Here is an 18572-nt window from a genome sequence, read left to right on the forward strand (position 1 = left end):
CGTGCTGTTGTTGCTTATTTATTTTTTAAAATAATTTTTCTTTTGAGGAAGGGTCTCACTGTGTGGCCCAGGCTGGAGTGCAGTGGTGCTGTCTTGGCTAACTGCAGCCTTGACCTCCTGGGCTCAAGTGATCCTCCCACCTCAGCCTACCAAGTAGCTGGAACTACAGGCGCACGCCACCAGGCCTGGCTAATTTTGAAAAATGTATCTTTTGTAGAGATGCGAGCTCCCTGTGTTGCCCAGGGTGGTCTCGAACTCCTGAGCTCAAGCCTTCCGCTTACCTCAACCTCCTAAAGTGCTGGGATTACAGGTGCGAGCCACTGTGCTCAGCCATTTATTGATTTTTGAGCTCTTACAGGGCTCTTCCTCTTTGCTGCCATAATTGTGCTTGACTTACCTTCATCAAACATTGTTATGATCTGATTGCACATGGGTCTCCCCTGTGATTTTCACCTCTTCAGGGACAGGAACCATGTCTTATCGTTGTGTCTCCAATATCCTATGCAGTGTTTGGTCCGTTTGTATTTGAGGAACTTGAAGTTGAACTTGACTACGGGTAGTTAGAGAGGTGTCTTTGGGCTTTGTAGCCTCAGAGATACTGCTCTCATTGTGTCTGATCAGCTAGTGAATATGCAGAGTGATAACTGGGCTTAAAGGGCATTGAAAAGGATGAAGTCTGGTTATGCTTTCTGAATTGCCTAAATGTAGAGGGCTGATTTCTCTTTTACCCTCGTAGCAGAGTCAACATTTCAATTTATAAAATAGATGGTCCAGTGTAAAATGAGGGTATGCCATAAGCAGTTAACACAGTAGAAGTTAGGAAAGAAAAGTAACTTGTTAGGAAAATAGCATGAAACGTTAGTCTGAATAAAATAAAGAGACATAAGGGCCAGAGTTTTTGTTTATTGATGTGTTTTCATCGCTCAAAAAAATCTCAGTAGTTAAATGTGGGGAGAAGTGCTGCTAGAATGAATCTTTCTTTTTGTCCTCAGGATTTGACAGGATCTGAACTATACACGCAGGCGGCCAGCCTCCTGCATCCTGTGGTTTATACTACCGCTATCATTCTCCTCTTATGTCTCTTAGCCGTCATTGTCAGTTACATATACCATCACAGGTAAGAAATACATCTCGACAGAATAGATCTGCGGACTTTGATTTGAAGGACTTTATTTCACATTTAATTAGGATAAAATTGAGTTTGTTATCATCCTATATTTCCAAAGTAAGGATGATTACTTTAGAATATATACATGCCTTCTTCATTTCATGCTATTAGAGACATAAATAATTAGTATTTGAGATGATAAATTCAGTTTTTACAGCACCCAGTCAGTTTGCTGGGTTTGTATCTAGAAAAGAATGTGGGAAATATGTATTGGAGACTGTGGGGCGGGTCACAGGCGCAATAGGATGTAAAGGGGAGAGAAGTTTCTTACCTGCAGAGGTACCTAAAGGGGTTTCTCTAGGTATCAGACTGTATTATTACTCTTATTTTATGACTTTTTGTCTATTATGATAGATGGCATTTTTAAGAAAATTTGTGGCATTTAAGCATGGGATATGTTTTTTCTTAATTGGAGGCAAAGCTATAGAAACTTTTATTTTCTGGTAGGAAATAATGAACTAAAAGGATTCGCTAAGCAGAAATTCACTTTACAAAACGTTTTGCTAGAATATATTTTCCTGTTTAAGCTAGACATATATGACATTTCTTGACATTTAGTTAAGAAACAAAAGGAGATTTCGATATATATAAAAAAAGAAAGACTTCAACATTTTATTATGAAAGTCCAGGAAGAAATGCACTGAGTATTTAGACCTGTGTCAGTGGGTCAAAAAAAGGCCCATTGGCATGTTGCAGAAATCTCTAGGTGGCCAAGCAGGTAATCCAGTCATCTTAAGACGTTGTAGTAACAAAAGCCCATGTATTTCCTTGTGGAGAATTTCTTTAGCATTTAGTGGGTGCAGTGGTTCCATAAATGGCTTTTTGTTATTAAGTGCATAAAGTTAAATGTTAAACTAGATCGAGTTAAATGATTTCTCAGATCTGTGCGTGTGTGTACGTGTGTGTGTCTGGTAGTATATGTTTGTTAAATAAAATGTTTAAATATCAAATATTTAACTTTTGCCTTCGAAGTTGGAATTAACTTAAGATGAACATCATAGTTTTCTCCTTCATATGTACTAGCCTGAATATTAATATTTTCTCTCTTTTTTAAACAGTTTGATTAGAATCAGCCTCAAGAGTTGGCACATGCTTGTGAACTTGTGCTTTCATATTTTCCTAACCTGTGTGGTCTTTGTGGGAGGAATAACCCAGACCAGGAATGCCAGCGTCTGCCAAGCAGTAAGTCAGAGTGAAAAACCGAAATGGAAAAAATTACTGGTATTAGAAAATAATTTCATTAACTACGAAAAGAAAAAATCATTCTTTAACACCTTTTCTTGAACTGATTAAATTTAATGTCCGTCACTTAAACAGTCTGCCAGTTTACTTCCTGTTTTAAATTACCATTTTGCAACCGAATATATAACTTAAACAGCTCATCCGTTTATCATTGGGAATTTAGTGTTACACGTTTATGGCTATTATTACAATGCCTATTATTTATTTTTAAAATGTATGAAATTCTGACTTTGGCTGAAAGAGAAGTGACATTTTCTGGTAGTAGAATTTTAAAAATTATTTTATGTGTTGATGAAAACAAAAATTAGAAAAAGTTAATCATAAAGATATAAAAATGACACTAGGTTAGATAAATATGAAGAATTAAAAAATATCTTACTCTTAGTTTCCAATAAATTATTACATATGTAGCCTTAGTGAACAGTTTTCTTGCAGCATAAATATAAAAATGGAAATTCTTCAATCTATGAGTAGAAAATATGTATAATTTTATTTCTGTGTTTGTATATTGTTTTTCACATGTGTGATAGCAAGAAGTATAATGTAGTAATTGAAAGTTTTGGCTGCCTGGGTTTGGATTTCAGTTTACCATTTATCGGCTGTGTTTCTATGGGCGATCTGTTTAACCATTTTTTTTCTTTTGTTTGTTTTTAAAACTGTAATTAAAAAAACATATAACGTGATCTGTGTAAACAAATTGTTCACTGTACAGTACAGTATTGTCACCCGTAAGCACAACATTGTGCAGCAGATACCTAGAACTTTTCATCTAGTATGATTGAAACTCGGTATGCATTGAACAACGACCCCTTTTTTCTTCTCCCCCAATCTTATGGCAGTCGCCATTTTCTTCGTGGCTTCTATAAGTTTGACTACTTCAGATACCTCATATAAGTGGAGTCATGCATTATTTGTCCTTCATTGACTTATTTCATTTAGCATAATGTTTCAAGGTTCATCTGTGTTGGTGAATATGATTTTCCTCTTTTTTATGGCTGAATAATATTCCATTGTATGTAGAGACCACATTTTCTTTATTTGTTGTTGATGGACATACAGGTTGTTTCTCTTGGCTATTGTGAGTAATGCTTCAGGGAACACAAGAGTGCAGGTATCTCTTTGAGATTTTTATTTTAATGTGTAATCCTTCTGTGTCTCAGTTTTCTCACCTATAAATTGGGAATGATAATCGAGTTGTTGGGTGATGTGATTATATTAAAAAACTGAAGTAATTTACACAAATTATTAGAATTAATAGGAACGTTTAGCAGAGAGCAACTGCTAGTGTGCAGGAATACAACTATGAGAAAACATAATGAGAAGGTGGCATTTACATAGTGTCAAAGGCTATCAAGTATCTAGAAATAATGAAAAATGTTCAAGATTTATGGGTAAAATTAAAATATGTATTAAAGAAGACCTAAATAAATGGAAAGATATAATAGGTCAAAGGATAGGAAGACTTAATATTAGCCAGATGGCAATTCCTTTTAAGATTAATCTGTAGAATTTTTTATGAAACTCAATAAGATGATTTTTAAATTTATGTGAAAATAAATGACCAAAGAAAGACAAGACACTAATAAAAAAGAGGAGCAGAGCCGGAAGACTGTCTTCTAGTCATCAGGGTTTATGAGGCTATGGAAATGAAACCAATGTGGTATTAGCAGTAGGCAGAGATAAATTGGCCAGTGGGATAGAATAGAGAGTCTAGAGGCAGACCCACGGGAACTTTGGCATACAACAGAGGGGATGTGCCTTGTCAGCTGGGGAAGAGAGACCACCATTCAGTAAATGGAGTTGGAGAAAATCCATTTGGAAAAAGATTAAACTGGGTTTATACCTCATGCCACATAAAAAAAAGTCAACTCTAGGTGGTTTAAAGACTTACATATCCAAACCAAAATCTTAAAACCCTTTAAAAAAAAGTTGGAGACCTTAAGATAAGGAAGTCCAATAAGACAGTGAAAGGCATCCACTAGAAAAAAAGTAATTTTGACTAAAAATAAGAACTTGTGTTTATCAAGAGCCCTTAAAGAAGCTGAAAAGATAAGTTACAAATTGGAGGAGTCTGTTTACAATCCATACAACTAACAGCATTTGAGTAAAAAATATATCAGTAACTATAATCAGTGAGAACATCACAAGTCAGAAGAAAAAGCAAGAGAATGGATGAGCATGTCATAGAAGAGCGAACACACAGGTTCAGCACATGTGCGCAGAAATGTTCAACAGCGTGGGGGTCATGGAGATGCCAATGAAGACGATTAGTTACCATTTTTATGCCTTTTCCATCAGCAAAAGTTAAGCCTGACAATGCCAAGTCGTGATGAACATGTGGACCCAAAGGATCCTTTTACGTATTTGGTAGGAATGTAAGTGGACGTCCCCTGGGAGGCATTGCCTTCTATAGTTACGTGTTCACGTAACCTGGAACCCAGCAGCCCCACTCCTGTACTCAGAGTAACCTTGCCTGTGTGCACATGAATATGAGCATGGATATGAATATTCATTGCAGCACTATACACAGTATCAAAAACCTGGAAGCAACCCAAATGTCCAACAGAGAGAGAGAGTGAACAAACCCTGTAGTGTTATACAAGAGTCAGAACCAATGAATTATAGCAATGCAGAATAGCACAAATTAATTTTAAGTGAAAAGTTGAAAAGTCCTATAAATTAACATTCACCTTTTGTTTTTTTTTTTTATAAAGGTAAAAATCACTAAAACTGCCCACTTTAATAAAAAATAGGTGCAATAAAACTATAAAAGAGAAAGCAAGGGAGTGATGAACAGAGGATGTAGGGTGATGGTACAGAGGATATAATAGGGTGATAGTTACCTGTGATGAGGGGGTCATATGATTAGATAACAGGTTATTGGCAAGGTCCTACCTTGTGTCTTGCTGGTAGATTCTTAATTCTTACTTATCATACTATTAATAATAGCTAACTAAATAAAGGCAGGTTGTACTGGGCCCACTCATTAGACTGTGTCATGATACTGTGGCTTATGATTAATCCAATATTGTGTACCTGAGATCCAATTTAAAATATGTGTGTGTAACAATTGTTGAGAGGATTAAATGACTCAAGCATCTCAAGAGTGCCAGTCATATACTAACTGTTTAATAAATGTTACCTGTTACCACTATTATATTAGTATTATTGATGAAATTACCTCTCATCTGTGTGATTTATTTTTATTTTAGGCTGTTACTACACATCTGTAAATAAACTGCCTACAAGAAGTCAGATGATGGGTCTCAGATCAACTACATCCATGTGTAGAAGATAGCTCCTCTGTGTTCTCATCTTTCTCCCTTTCTTCATGTGGCTGACTCCCACTTATCTTGCAGGTCTTATTTTACCGTTACTGTTTCAGAGATTCTGTTCCTGTATCCCCCAGTGTTATTCTGTGGACCTGTATTATTCTGTTTTCATGCTGCTAATAAAAACATACCCGAGACTGGGTAATTTATAAAGGAAAGAGGTTTAATTGATCCACAGTTCCACATGGCTGGGGAGACCTCACAGTCATGGTGGAAGGCAAAGGAAGAGCAAAGTCATGTCTTTTGTGGCAGCAGGCAAGAGAGAGCATGTGCCCTTTATAAAACCATCAGATCTAGTGAAAGTTACTCACTATTGCAAGAACAGCTCAGGAAAGACCCACCCTCATGATTCAGTTACCTCCCACCAGGTCCCTCCCACGACAGATGAGAATTATGGGAGCTACAATTCAAGATTTGGGTGGGGACACAACTAAACCGTATCAGGTCCCTACTAAAATTTCATGCTGCCTATGAAACTTTATGATTTACTATTTAACTATCTCTGAACTCTAAGCTCTCCATGGACTCCAAGCTCTACAAGCATAAGAATTATAGTAGTTGAACTTTGGGAGGCCGAGGCAGGTGGATCATGAGGTCAAGAGGTCGAGACCATTCTGGCCAACATGGTGAAACCCCATCTCCGCTAAAAGTACAAAAATTAGCTGGGCATGGTGGTGCTCGCCTGTAGTCCCAGCTACTCGGGAGGCTGAGGCAGAATTGCTTGAACCTGGGAGGCAGAGGTTGCAGTGAGCCGAGATTGCGCCACTGCACTCCTGCCTGGTGACAGAGCAAGACTCTGTCTCAAAAAAAAAAAAAAAAAAAAAAAAGAATTAACAGTAGTTGATTCACTAGTGCTTATCCAGGGACCAGCACAAGTCCTGACCCATAGTAGGTGCTGAGCAAATGTTTACTGGGTGAATGAACAAAAAGAAGCCTCTGTCTGCGCATTAGAATGCATTCAAATCTGGAGCCATTTTGACTCTGTTAGAAGAGTACTCAGCACACATTGGCAATAAAGGTCTTCATTGTATCTAAAAGTATTCATTGATTTCTTGAAGCAGACACATAAATGTATTTCACTAAGGAAATGAATGGAAAGAGGCGTTGTAAAGATGACTGCCTTTCATTGTCCTAAGTGGAATTTTCTACCATTCCTAAATAGAAAAAGAGAGGAATTGCAATGAGTTTTTAGGGCTTCAAGAACAAATGCCATTAAAGGTTTACAAAAGAAAAGGGAAAGGCAAGTCTAGACGTTTCACTGTCGTTCTCTTCTATGTTTATAATGTGTTTCCCTTTGATGAAAGACCTAGCATCATTCTTGTATTTCTGACTCCGACATTCCTTGCTTCACTTTGTCACTGTAATATTCAATTCAGGTAATCACCGGCTGCGAGCAGAGTGGTAGAATGCAAAAAGGACTAGCCTAGGATTCCGGGTCCTAGTAGCCAGGTTCTAATTTTGTGTCTGCCAGAACAGCTTATGTGAGGCTAGTTAAGTTAAATGACTGTTAAGGTTCTTCCCTCTGAAAACCTGAGCCCTCATGTGTACATGTTTTTATATGCAGTTTGTCTTTATTATCTCCCGTTGTGAGCTTACATGTTTTATGAACAGTATGAATGGGTCGTAATGTAGTTTCTTCCCACACAGCGATTGGTTGAGGTTATTAAAGGTGCTACCAGCCAGGTACTTCTCACTCTGGTTTTTAAATTCATTTCAGGTAGGACCTTAGGTGCTTTCTACGGCCTTTAACTCTCTTTTGCTAAAGGTGCTGAAGGAGAACTAACAAGTTGAGTGATGAAGTGCAAGGGCCATTAACTCAAGTCTGGAAGGGATCTGTGTTCTGGTTCATGATACACTGCCAAATAATTGGTCGTTAATTTTTTGGTCCTTGGTTTTCTTAGCTATGCCATAAAAGGATTCAGCTGGATCTTACCTAAGATACCTTGTTTGCTCCACCACTGCATGATTGAATTTATTAAATAGAGTGCCAGCCGCCCTTGTTAGGTGGCCTTGAGAGCTGTTATTTAGAGGATTGCTGCAATAGCACAAGAGATGTATTTGGAAAAATCTAATCAGTGAATATTAAGACCATTCTACTTGTCAACTACTGTGCATGTTTTATGTCTTAACTTTCATATTAACCCTAGGAGGTGGTTTTTCCTTGTGTATTTTATAACTATATAAACTGAATCATAGACAACTGAACTAACTTTTCCCTAAGTCACTAGGAGCATTAGGTGGCAGAGGCATGATTCAAATGCTAGTCCGTTTGATTCCGAGTGCCTCTCAGCCCCCATCGCTCTGCTTTAGTACTTAGTAGTGGGCAGCATAGGAGAGTAGAAAGGGCAAGGGCTTTGGAACCATCTAACTTCAGTTTGAATCACAGCCGTGCTACTGACTGTGTAATCTCCAGTGGATGACTTCTCAGTCTTAGTCTCTGTTTTTGTATCTCAAGGTTAACACTGACCTAATGGTGACGATAAAAGGATAAAGTGAAATCACATGCAAGAATATGTTTTTGGATACATAACAGGCATTTATTAATGGAAGCTGTTAACATTTTAATTGTTTACATATTCATCATCTATATGCTTGTATTCATCATACAGTGTATTTTTTGGCACAATTGTTATGCATGATGCACTGCTGTAGGTGTATTGGTGGTTAAATGAACTCTAGTATGTGAGAGTTTACAGTTAGATAACAAATACATAGAGTGGAACTTTTTAGGATAATTATTTTATACCCATTTTACAACTTTGGAAATTAGTGTTCCGAGGTAAGGTGGCTTTCTTGAGTAATAATCTACTGCATTTAACATTAGTTAATAATAGTAATTATTTACATGCCTTATGAATTAGATTACTTCTAGACAATTTACAGAATTGTCATGTACATCTCTGATTTATTTGGAAGAAAATGTGATAGCAAGGTTGTATTTCATGTAGACGAAGTGTCAGATGGAGAATACAATAGGAAGTACTATATTCCAAAAGATTAAAAAATCCTTCCTACTAGATTTTAATCACTCATTTTTTCTGAAACTTGTAGAATATTTAGTGATTTGCTTTCCTGACTGTGTTAGCAGATGTTATCATACCCCTAAAATTCCACTATTGGTAATAATCAGGCTTCAGTATCTTTAAGAGTAAACCTCCTCTGGAAATTTAGAAATGCCGTAGAAAACACTTCAGTGCCTAAAGATGTGTTTTGTTCCCTGTAGAAAATTCTTTGTTTGACACCTCCTATGTGGAAGTTACTTTTAACCTATATTTTTACTTTTGTATTTTACAGCCCTACCTCATTCTTTTGACCTTTGTGTCAGAGAAACCTCCAGCAATAGTAGAGTTGACCATTTTGAGTCAGCATCTGATTTGTTTTGAATTTATTGGTTTCTATGCATCAAATTCATTTATACTATTTTTACTTACAGTATTTGGTGTGACATTAGATAGCTCAAAGGGTTATTTTATGCTTTCTGTTCCACTTCTGTCTATAAATTTTGCTTTCACAGTGCAGTCAGCAAAACTAATGGGAACCATGAAGCCACTTTTCTCTTTAAGAAGATCATTTCTGACGTTTGTAGTTGGGCCAAACTTGATCCCCGCTCCCAGCACCTCAGAGCCATTGCAAGGTTTATCTGGAGAGGGGCCACCCTGACTTTCTCCTGCAAAATAAGATTTGGGCTTTCAGGTCACCAAGTGTTTGCTCCTGATTGGTTCTCATTAAAATAAACTCTGGACAGTGGTCCATGTTTTTATTATTGACCTTTGATTTTCTTGAGGTTGGAGAGGCATCCCTTTAGAATGACAGATTTTTTCTTGGAATTTCATTAATAGAATCTTACCTGTAATAATCATATAAAAAAGCAGTGATTAAAAAAAAAAGAGCAAGTTACTGGTTAAGAAAGCTGGATTATGTTCTTGATACTCCAGTGACATATGACATTTACTTTTCTTAAACTAAAATTTAAGCCTCTCTCATTTCCTCACATCTTCATCTAGAATTTCATCCTCAACTAGAGTTGCTTCATATACAGGTCATGTGATAAATAGAAACTTAAGTGTATATCATTTGCATATATTGCAGTTATCCTATACTTACTGAGCACCTATTATATCCCATGTATTGTGTCCATTCAATTCCTACGAAACCCCTGGAGGTGGCGATTGATAATTGTCCACTGTTAAATTGAGGAAAGTTAATTTCAGAGAGGTCGCATTATTTCCTCAAAATCACGTTCTTAATAAGTAATAATATAGTTATTTCTGCTAATTGCTTGTCACATACTAGGCGATTTGCTAAATGCTTAATGTGGACCATCTTACTTAACCTCACAGTACTTTTATATTATTCTTGGTTCCCAAGTGAGGAAGCCAGCACTTTAGGTCTTATGTGACTTTGCTCAGGTCACCCAGCAGGTAAGAGGTGAATACCAGTTTAAAAATCAAGGAAAATTTCATTTCTGAGTTCACCCTCTTACCCATCAATATATTATTATATTGCTTTGTGACTGCTACAATGTATAAAAGCTCTGAATTATATCTCAGGTCTCTTACTCTGGAACTTATTCTGTGTGTGCTGTGGCCTTCACCCTGTAGTTAACCTGTGCCCTCTGTATATTCCTCCTTAAAAAGAATGTTAGAAAATGGACTCTAGGCCAGGCGTGGTGGCTCATGCCTGTAATCCCAGCACTTTTGGAGGCTGAGGCGGATGGATCACCTGAGGTCAGGTGTTCGAGACCAGCCTGGCCAGCATGGCAAAACCCTCTTTCTACTAAAAATACAAAAATTAGCCAGGCGTGGTGGCGCGTACCTGTAGTCCCAGCTACTCAGGAGGCTGAGGCAGGAGAATCGCTTGAACCCAGCAGGCAGAGGTTGCAGTGAGCCGAGATCACACTGCAGCACTCTAGCCTGGGTGACAGAGCGAGGCTCTGTCTCAAAAAAAAAAAAGAAAAGAATAATGTATAATGTCGCATCCATGAAAAACACACTTTTGGTTTAATGTCTGGGAGCCAGTTCTGTCCTGTATTAAGGGTCGTCTTTGGTATAAATGGTAGTTTGTGGGCTTCCTAGAGCCAATTATTGGTTTGTGTATTTGAGAAACGTGATTCCCTGTCACGTGTCTATTAGAATGCGGTGTTGCCTTAGCAGGCAACAGAGTTGATTATTAGGATAGGCCTTCCTGCTGCTTTCAAATCAGACTTCTGAAAGTTACTTACCAATTTTGAGATAAGCCTTAGTAGGAACATTTTTTTTTCTTCTATTTATTCTTTGATCTTCCTTGTAGGTTGGGATAATTCTTCACTATTCCACCCTTGCCACAGTACTATGGGTAGGAGTGACGGCTCGAAATATCTACAAACAAGTCACTAAAAAAGCTAAAAGATGCCAGGATCCTGATGAACCACCACCTCCACCAAGACCAATGCTCAGGTATCTCATATCTTTGTTGTATTATCTTAAAGGTTAATTAAGTGTTTTGTTTGCTTTCATTGAAGCATAATCATAAATTATAACAAAATTGCTGAGTGGATTTTGGGAAGTAGAGCGGACTTGTATGCAGGACTGCCTGGTTTTGAAAATGGCTTAGGCATCCTTCCCGCTGCGAGTCCTCAGACAACTTCTGTACCCTCTCTGAGCCTTCCAAGATCATCTCAAAAGTGGGGCTGAGTCTCCCATCCTCGAGTTGTGAGGAAGAAATGAGTAAATGGGCAAAGCACTTCAGAGGGGATTGGCCATATAATCGGCTCTATGAAACTGTCAGCTGTTTTTATTTCCTTGAGGTCATATGTCGTACTCAAGTATGTATCAATTTAATTATTCTGTGCAAAGGACAAAAAGACTTGTATGTCTTTCCTATCCATTATAATATGTAAAAAAATGGGGGCGGGTGGTCAGTGTATCCGATGGGAGGGGGGGTGGATCGAGGTGGAGATCGGAGGTGAAGTCTCTAAAAAAAAAAAAATAGGGGGGGGGGGGGGGGGGGGGGGGGGGGGGGGGGGGGGGGCGGGGGATGGCACTGATAGCTGGGACAGAGAGACTCTGTCAAAAAAAAAAAAAAAAATGGTAAATGGATTATCATGCTGGATGAATAAAATCTATCAGTGATGACCAAGCTTGTTGCATGCCTGATATGTCACTGGCCCTGGGCCAGGGATTTGGAGAAGACCCCCTTGCCCTTTGGGAGTTTATAGTCTGCAGGAGGAGACAGGCATGAGCACTGACTGCGCTGTGTGAGAAGCATAGTGGAGATAGGTTCTTTGAAAATGTAAAGAAAGAAGCCATTCATTTTGGGGGTGGGGGGTTGTTAGGAAATGCTGGACCGCTGGCATGAACTTCACTGTGATCAGGACAAAGTGTAAAAGTGAAGAGTGAGCTGAGGCAACCTTGAGGAATGCAGTTTGGCTGGAGCTTCAGATGTTTGGTGTCAAGTAGCAGGAATTCAGGATGAAAGCTGGCTTTGAGGCCCTTGTGGATCCTATTTAAAATGTGGGCAACCACTGAAGATTTTTAACTAAGGGAGTGGCCTGACACGGTGTCATTTTAGAAGGATAGCTATGGCTCTAGTATGGAGTATAAATCAGAATTCCCAAGAATAAGGGATTCTGCTGAGGTTATTAGGGCAGCCCCCATGAAGATCAGAACAGTGTCAGGGAGAACAGAGAGGAGGACAAAAGTTTGAGAGGCTTGAGGCAGTTTCTCTAGGATTGATGTCCAGCTGGATTTAAGAGTTGTGTGAGGGAGAGAAATTTGAAGATGACTGCAAGTTGTCTATTCTAGCTAGCTAGCTAGCTAGCGTGCCTTGACAGAGGGTGTTTCCATCAACTGAGAAACAGGAAAAGCAGAAACGGCAGGTGGGCGGGGGAGACATGGAGAGGGGAAACGGGGTGGCAGGCTCATCAATACTTTCTTGTGGAATGTTTACATTTTTTAGAAGTCCAGGGCTCAGCAGAGAGGACAAGCTAGAGATTGTCTAGGAGGAGCAGGAGACATTTCCTTATGTGGTCACTGAAGCCATGATAATGAATAGGATCTCCCAGGGAGAAGTTAGTTAAGAAAAGAATGATACTTGGACCATATTAATGTTTAATAGATGGGCCATGGAAAAAATCACTGGATTTTTGGCTGCAGAAAGAGAACACCCGAGAACATGGAAGATTTGGGGGAGAGTGGTTCCCTGTTTGATAAGGAGCAGCGGGGGTGCTCAGTGGCCCCAGAGTTAGGTTGTAGGATGAGATTTGACACCTCCCTCACTTCTATTAAGAGAAATGAGAGATGATGGTGTTTGGCTCAGAAACTTGGGAATCTTAACCTTAAGCAGCATTTCTTTCCTATAAGGTTCTGAGAAGAAAGATAAAGAGTTAAGGAAAAGGCAGCTGGTGCTTCAAACTCTCTGCAGTCCCCAAATGACACACAAGTATCCTCTTTGCATTAGACAGCTCAAGCTCCGCCCTCTAGCCCTGCTTCCCCCATATCCTTGAGCTTAAGGAAGCCTGAGCAACATTGCTGCCTGCCTGGAGGGTGGAACACGAGATTTGCCCATGAGACTGTTCTGACCCCAGAGAGGACATTTTTAGCATCATGGTGGTGAGTGGGTACAGCCGACAATAAGGTGATAAAGGCAAGGAAGTCGTGGTACCAGTGTTTGCAGAAGGAAGAGAGAAAAGTAGTGGTAGTTCAGTGAAAGTTTTAGAAGATGGGGAAACTTGAATATATATGCTAGAAATAAGAAGCAGTAGAGAAGATTTTAAAGATGCAAAATAGGGTTATTTGATAACAAGAAGACCGGGGGTGGGGGGCGTTGAAAGAAGACAGAGAGGGTAATAGGACCCAAGATTAATTTTGGAAATAATGCTTTCTTTTTAGGTAAGAAGCAGATGTGAATTAGTATAGCAGGAAGAAGGGGAAGGTCACATATTATTGGCATCTCTCTAATCCGTGGAATAGAAGGCAGAGTTATAGTTTTATAGGGTAATTAGTTTTCAGCAGTACTAACATCATGTTAAAGGATTTTAGTAACTAGGTATGATGAAGAAATAATATATGGACAAATGTATCACAGATATTGCCTTTATCCATCCAGTGGAAGATTTGGGACTATGTCTCAGGAAAGAGCAAACGCAAAATTAAGATTCTGACTCACCCAGGATGGAAATTTCTTTTCAGAGAGATCAAGGAGCTCAGAGATGACCACAAAGTTTTTCTTTGTAGGACCAGTCACTGCTCTGTTTCAGTCAGTTTTTATTGCACCATCATTTCCCTTGCTGTCCCCACCTCTCTTTGGAAAAGGGGTCAGGTAGGGCCTCTGCACTTTGTGAAGCTGCTGGGATCCAGATACCCTTCTTACCTCAATCTCAGTGGACTGGGGATGAGATACACAGCAGTGGGCAGTCCTGGGACATGCAGGCTGAGCTGAACGTTAGTAATTAATATGTCATTACATTTTTTGTGTGAAGTATGGCACTTTTCAGTTCACCAGCTGAATCTAAAGCCAGTTCCCGCTACAAAAAAAAAAAAAAAAAAAAAAAAAGTAAGCTGAAGTAAGCTGAAATCCTACCAGCAGGCGCAGAGTGTTACTTTGCCTGTCCACAAGGTGGCAGAAGCTGATCAGCTTTCCTCTATTCGGAAACTTAACTAGACCTTGTGCTTTAAAACAAGAAATCTAAAAAACAAAACAAAAACACATTACTGCTAATAAATCAGCCTCCCGATCTTAACTCTCAGCTTATTATTGGAATAAAGATAATAATTAATCTTCAGGGAATGACTTGAAGTATTGAGATATTATGAGAGATACACGTTAAGAAATGGAATGATGAGTGTTTTTTCCTGTGATTCCTCCTTCTAGATTTTACCTAATTGGTGGTGGTATCCCCATCATTGTTTGTGGCATAACTGCAGCAGCGAACATTAAGAATTATGGCAGTCGGCCAAATGCACCCTAGTGAGTATTTTATATTCTGTGTGTACTTGACCCAGTTATTTCTCTTTTAAGTATTTTCTAGGCATTACAGGTGATTGCAACTTCTTAAATAATTTGTTGAAACATGTAGCATCGATCTGGTTTACCATTTTCTTTTCCAGTTGCTGGATGGCATGGGAACCCTCCTTGGGAGCCTTCTATGGGCCAGCCAGCTTCATCACTTTTGTAAACTGCATGTACTTTCTGAGCATATTTATTCAGTTGAAAAGACACCCTGAGCGCAAATATGAGCTTAAGGAGCCCACGGAGGAGCAACAGAGATTGGCAGCCAATGAAAATGGCGAAATAAATCATCAGGATTCAATGTCTTTGTCTCTGATTTCTACATCAGCCTTGGAAAATGAGCACACTTTTCATTCTCAGCTTTTGGGGGCCAGCCTTACTTTGCTCTTATATGTTGCATTGTGGATGTTTGGGGCTTTGGCTGTTTCTTTGTATTACCCTTTGGACTTGGTTTTTAGCTTCATTTTTGGAGCCACATGTTTAAGCTTCAGTGCGTTCTTCATGGTCCACCATTGTGTTAATAGGGAGGATGTTAGACTTGCATGGATCATGACTTGCTGCCCAGGACGGAGCTCATATTCAGTGCAAGTCAACGTCCAGCCCCCCAACTCTAGTGGGACAAATGGAGAGGCACCTAAGTGCCCCAATAGCAGTGCGGAGTCTTCATGCACAAACAAAAGTGCTTCAAGCTTCAAAAATTCCTCCCAGGGCTGCAAATTAACAAACTTGCAGGCAGCTGCAGCTCAGTGCCATGCCAATTCTTTACCTTTGAACTCCACCCCTCAGCTTGATAATAGTCTGACAGAACATTCGATGGACAATGATATTAAAATGCACGTGGCGCCTTTAGAAGTTCAGTTTCGAACAAATGTGCATTCAAGCCGCCACCATAAAAACAGAAGTAAAGGACACCGGGCAAGCCGACTCACAGTCCTGAGAGAATATGCCTACGATGTCCCAACGAGCGTGGAAGGAAGTGTGCAGAACGGCTTACCTAAAAGCCGGCTGGGCAATAACGAAGGACACTCAAGGAGCCGAAGAGCTTATTTAGCCTACAGAGAGAGACAGTACAACCCACCCCAGCAAGACAGCAGCGATGCTTGTAGCACACTTCCCAAAAGCAGCAGAAATTTTGAAAAGCCAGTTTCAACCAGTAGTAAAAAAGATGCGTTAAGGAAGCCAGCTGTGGTTGAACTTGAAAATCAGCAGAAATCTTATGGCCTCAACTTGGCTATTCAGAATGGACCAATTAAAAGCAATGGGCAGGAGGGACCCTTGCTCGGTACCGATAGCACTGGCAATGTTAGGACTGGATTATGGAAGCATGAAACTACTGTGTAACATTGCTGGGCTTCCTAGGCAGAAATTCATATAAACTGTGATATTCACATTCCTTTAAGCTATGAACATTTAAAAACTGTTTACAGCCACCATAGGGATTCAAAAGAATTTGGAATAAACTTTGAAGTTTTGGATTTTACTTATTTTTATCCCCAAATTGTTACTATTTTTTAGGACCTGAAATAAAATATTTCTAAAATATTGTTTTAGTTGTCAAAGCACCAACAGGACATTTTGGGATGTGAAATGTAATTTCTTGGAATCTGTAATTTGTACTTAACATTTCAGGCTTGTATTTAATATAATAAATAGGTGTTTGTTATTGTGTCAATCTGTTATTTTTATATTTTACAATACAAGCATTTAGTTCTATTTTAATGAAATTAGTGGTTTGGGGTATTTTAATTAGAGTTACACATAAGTCAGCTATATATATATTACATGGTTAAGTGTATGGATTTTGGCACGTAAATCAAAGTGATTTTTGGGTTGCTGTATTTTATAAGTCTAGTTTTAAATGCTACCAGGTTTTAAAAGGATCTCTCAGGATGTTTTTTGAAAATGGAAATGCCTACAAAACTTCCTACATTGCCTTACTTTTGCGTTATTCCTTGGATCCTGTTAATACTATTTTCAACATGGTTGTGGCCTTTTCATTGCCTTATATTCGGGCTTAAGTTTCTTACTCTTTTTGGTGGGGCCAGGTAGGGGTGATTCCTGCACAAAAGTTATTCTTGAATGCAAATGAAGAGCTACCATTTAAGGTTCACATTCTTCAATATTGGCTCTTACGTTGATTTTATTTTGTACTTAAACACATAAAGTTCCTTAGATTCATGCTGAAGTACTGATTAAATCCCATTCCAGAATTCTAAAAACAGCTCTGCTGCAAAAGTTCTCACAGGTCTTCGCTACACTGCAGTCTAACCCATCTCCAGTCCCGAGTCTCGCTGTGGTTCTCAGTTCCCTCGGATGCAAGACAATGTCTGCAAAGTTGACACAACTTTGATCTCTTTTCAGTGGGAGTCTAAAGGTTTGAATCAGATTGGATTCAAAAGTACATATTCAAGAAATGCTAAAAAGAATCAAGCCGTTTAGCTTAATAAACTTCAAATTCTGAGAGATTAACTGCTTATGTACAGAGAACAATTCTCTGAGCCATCCTGAGATTACCCATTCTAGTGTAAATGTTCACTTTTCACTGGGTTACTGCATTAGAAATGTTATTTTGCTTGACAATAATAAAACCGATAGTTCTACTTAAGCCTTTTAGCTTTGAGTTTTAGAGACGTTATTTTATGGTGGGGGAAATAAAGCAGCCAGTGGATAGCTTTGGATATAATTCCTGGTTTATGGTCTCCTGGTAAATTGATGTATTATGTTCAAGATGGTGTTTGGAAATGACAAAGATAAGCTAATAAGAAATGGAGTGAATAATTCTTATTTATCACTGTTTTTTTGTTTGCTCAGTGTTTAACCTGTTTGACCTGCTGGTCAGCTGTACCTAGGGAGATAACTTTCTTGTTCTTTTTCCTGCCTCTGCATAGGAAGTGAGGAATTTTCCTTCCTGGAAGATGTTGCCCATTCAGCAAGCATTTATTCATTTAAACATGCCTCATTTTAGGTAACAGAACAGGTGCTGGTGGTGGGGAAGGACTGGAAAAGAAATCAAACACTTGGAAGAAGATGGAGATTCTGCTAAAAATGTTCAAGGGGATTTTATTACTCATAGCGTGGAGAGTGATGAGCGATCACTTACTCATCCTTAGTATTTCAATTAGAGTTTTGATATTTGTATATAGGAAGTGAGTAATGTATTCTCCCCACATTTGTCATTTATGATTTATAGCTGAGATTCTCTATTTTTCATAGAATTGTAAACTGTTAACAGATGTTTCAGTTTTCTTAGAGATCAGCATGATCATTTTCCTAAATTAAAAAATTTTGACAACTAAGATCCAAAGAATTTCTGGCTTGGTGAACATGCTGGCAGGTTACACCATGCCCACGGCTAGAACCATATTTGCCAGTGCCAAGGCCACCGTGCTTGGCAACACATTTCATTGCTTTTACAGTGTTTATTATCTATAAAATTGTATCAGACTTTATTCTTATCCTAGTTGTTTTGAGTTTTAGTTTCATAATAAGGTATAGTTGGTTATATTCTGCTTAAGGAAACAGTTATGGTTCTTTTATTTCATGACAGTTTTTTTGTTTTGTTTTTAGAGTTGAGGTCTCACTCTGTTGCCCAGGCTGAAGTGCAGTGGGGATCATAGTTCACTGTAACCTCGAGCTCTTGGGGTCAAGCGGTCCTCCCACCTCAGCCTCCTGAGTAGCTGGAACTACAAGAACAAGCCAGTAGCCTGGCTATTTTTCTTTTTCTTTTTGTAGAGATGGGTCTTGCTGTGTTGCCCTGACTGGTCTCAAATTCCTGGCCTCAAGTGATCCTCCCACCCTTGCTTCCCAAAGTGTTGAGATTATACATATGAACCGCTGAGCCC

General features: G+C 38.9%; 1 protein-coding gene across 2 annotated transcripts in view; it reads left to right on the forward strand.

Annotated features, from left to right (window-relative positions):
• ADGRA3 (adhesion G protein-coupled receptor A3) overlaps positions 1 to 16402 on the forward strand; it is a 131510-nt gene extending 115108 nt beyond the window's left edge. The window contains exons 15-19 of one of the 2 annotated variants that reach the window (XM_003258532.3): positions 993 to 1117; positions 2227 to 2350; positions 11032 to 11177; positions 14593 to 14688; positions 14829 to 16402. In XM_003258532.3, coding sequence (XP_003258580.2) covers positions 993 to 1117; positions 2227 to 2350; positions 11032 to 11177; positions 14593 to 14688; positions 14829 to 16071 — 1734 coding nt within the window. In that variant the 3' untranslated portion in view covers positions 16072 to 16402. The remainder of the gene's footprint in view (positions 1 to 992; positions 1118 to 2226; positions 2351 to 11031; positions 11178 to 14592; positions 14689 to 14828) is intronic. The other variant, XM_030801127.1, reaches the window with a different exon arrangement.
• The last annotated feature ends 2170 nt before the right edge of the window (positions 16403 to 18572 follow it).

This window comes from Nomascus leucogenys, chromosome 20 (genome assembly GCF_006542625.1).
Source record: "Nomascus leucogenys isolate Asia chromosome 20, Asia_NLE_v1, whole genome shotgun sequence".
In the NCBI taxonomy this organism is placed as follows: domain Eukaryota; kingdom Metazoa; phylum Chordata; class Mammalia; order Primates; family Hylobatidae; genus Nomascus; species Nomascus leucogenys.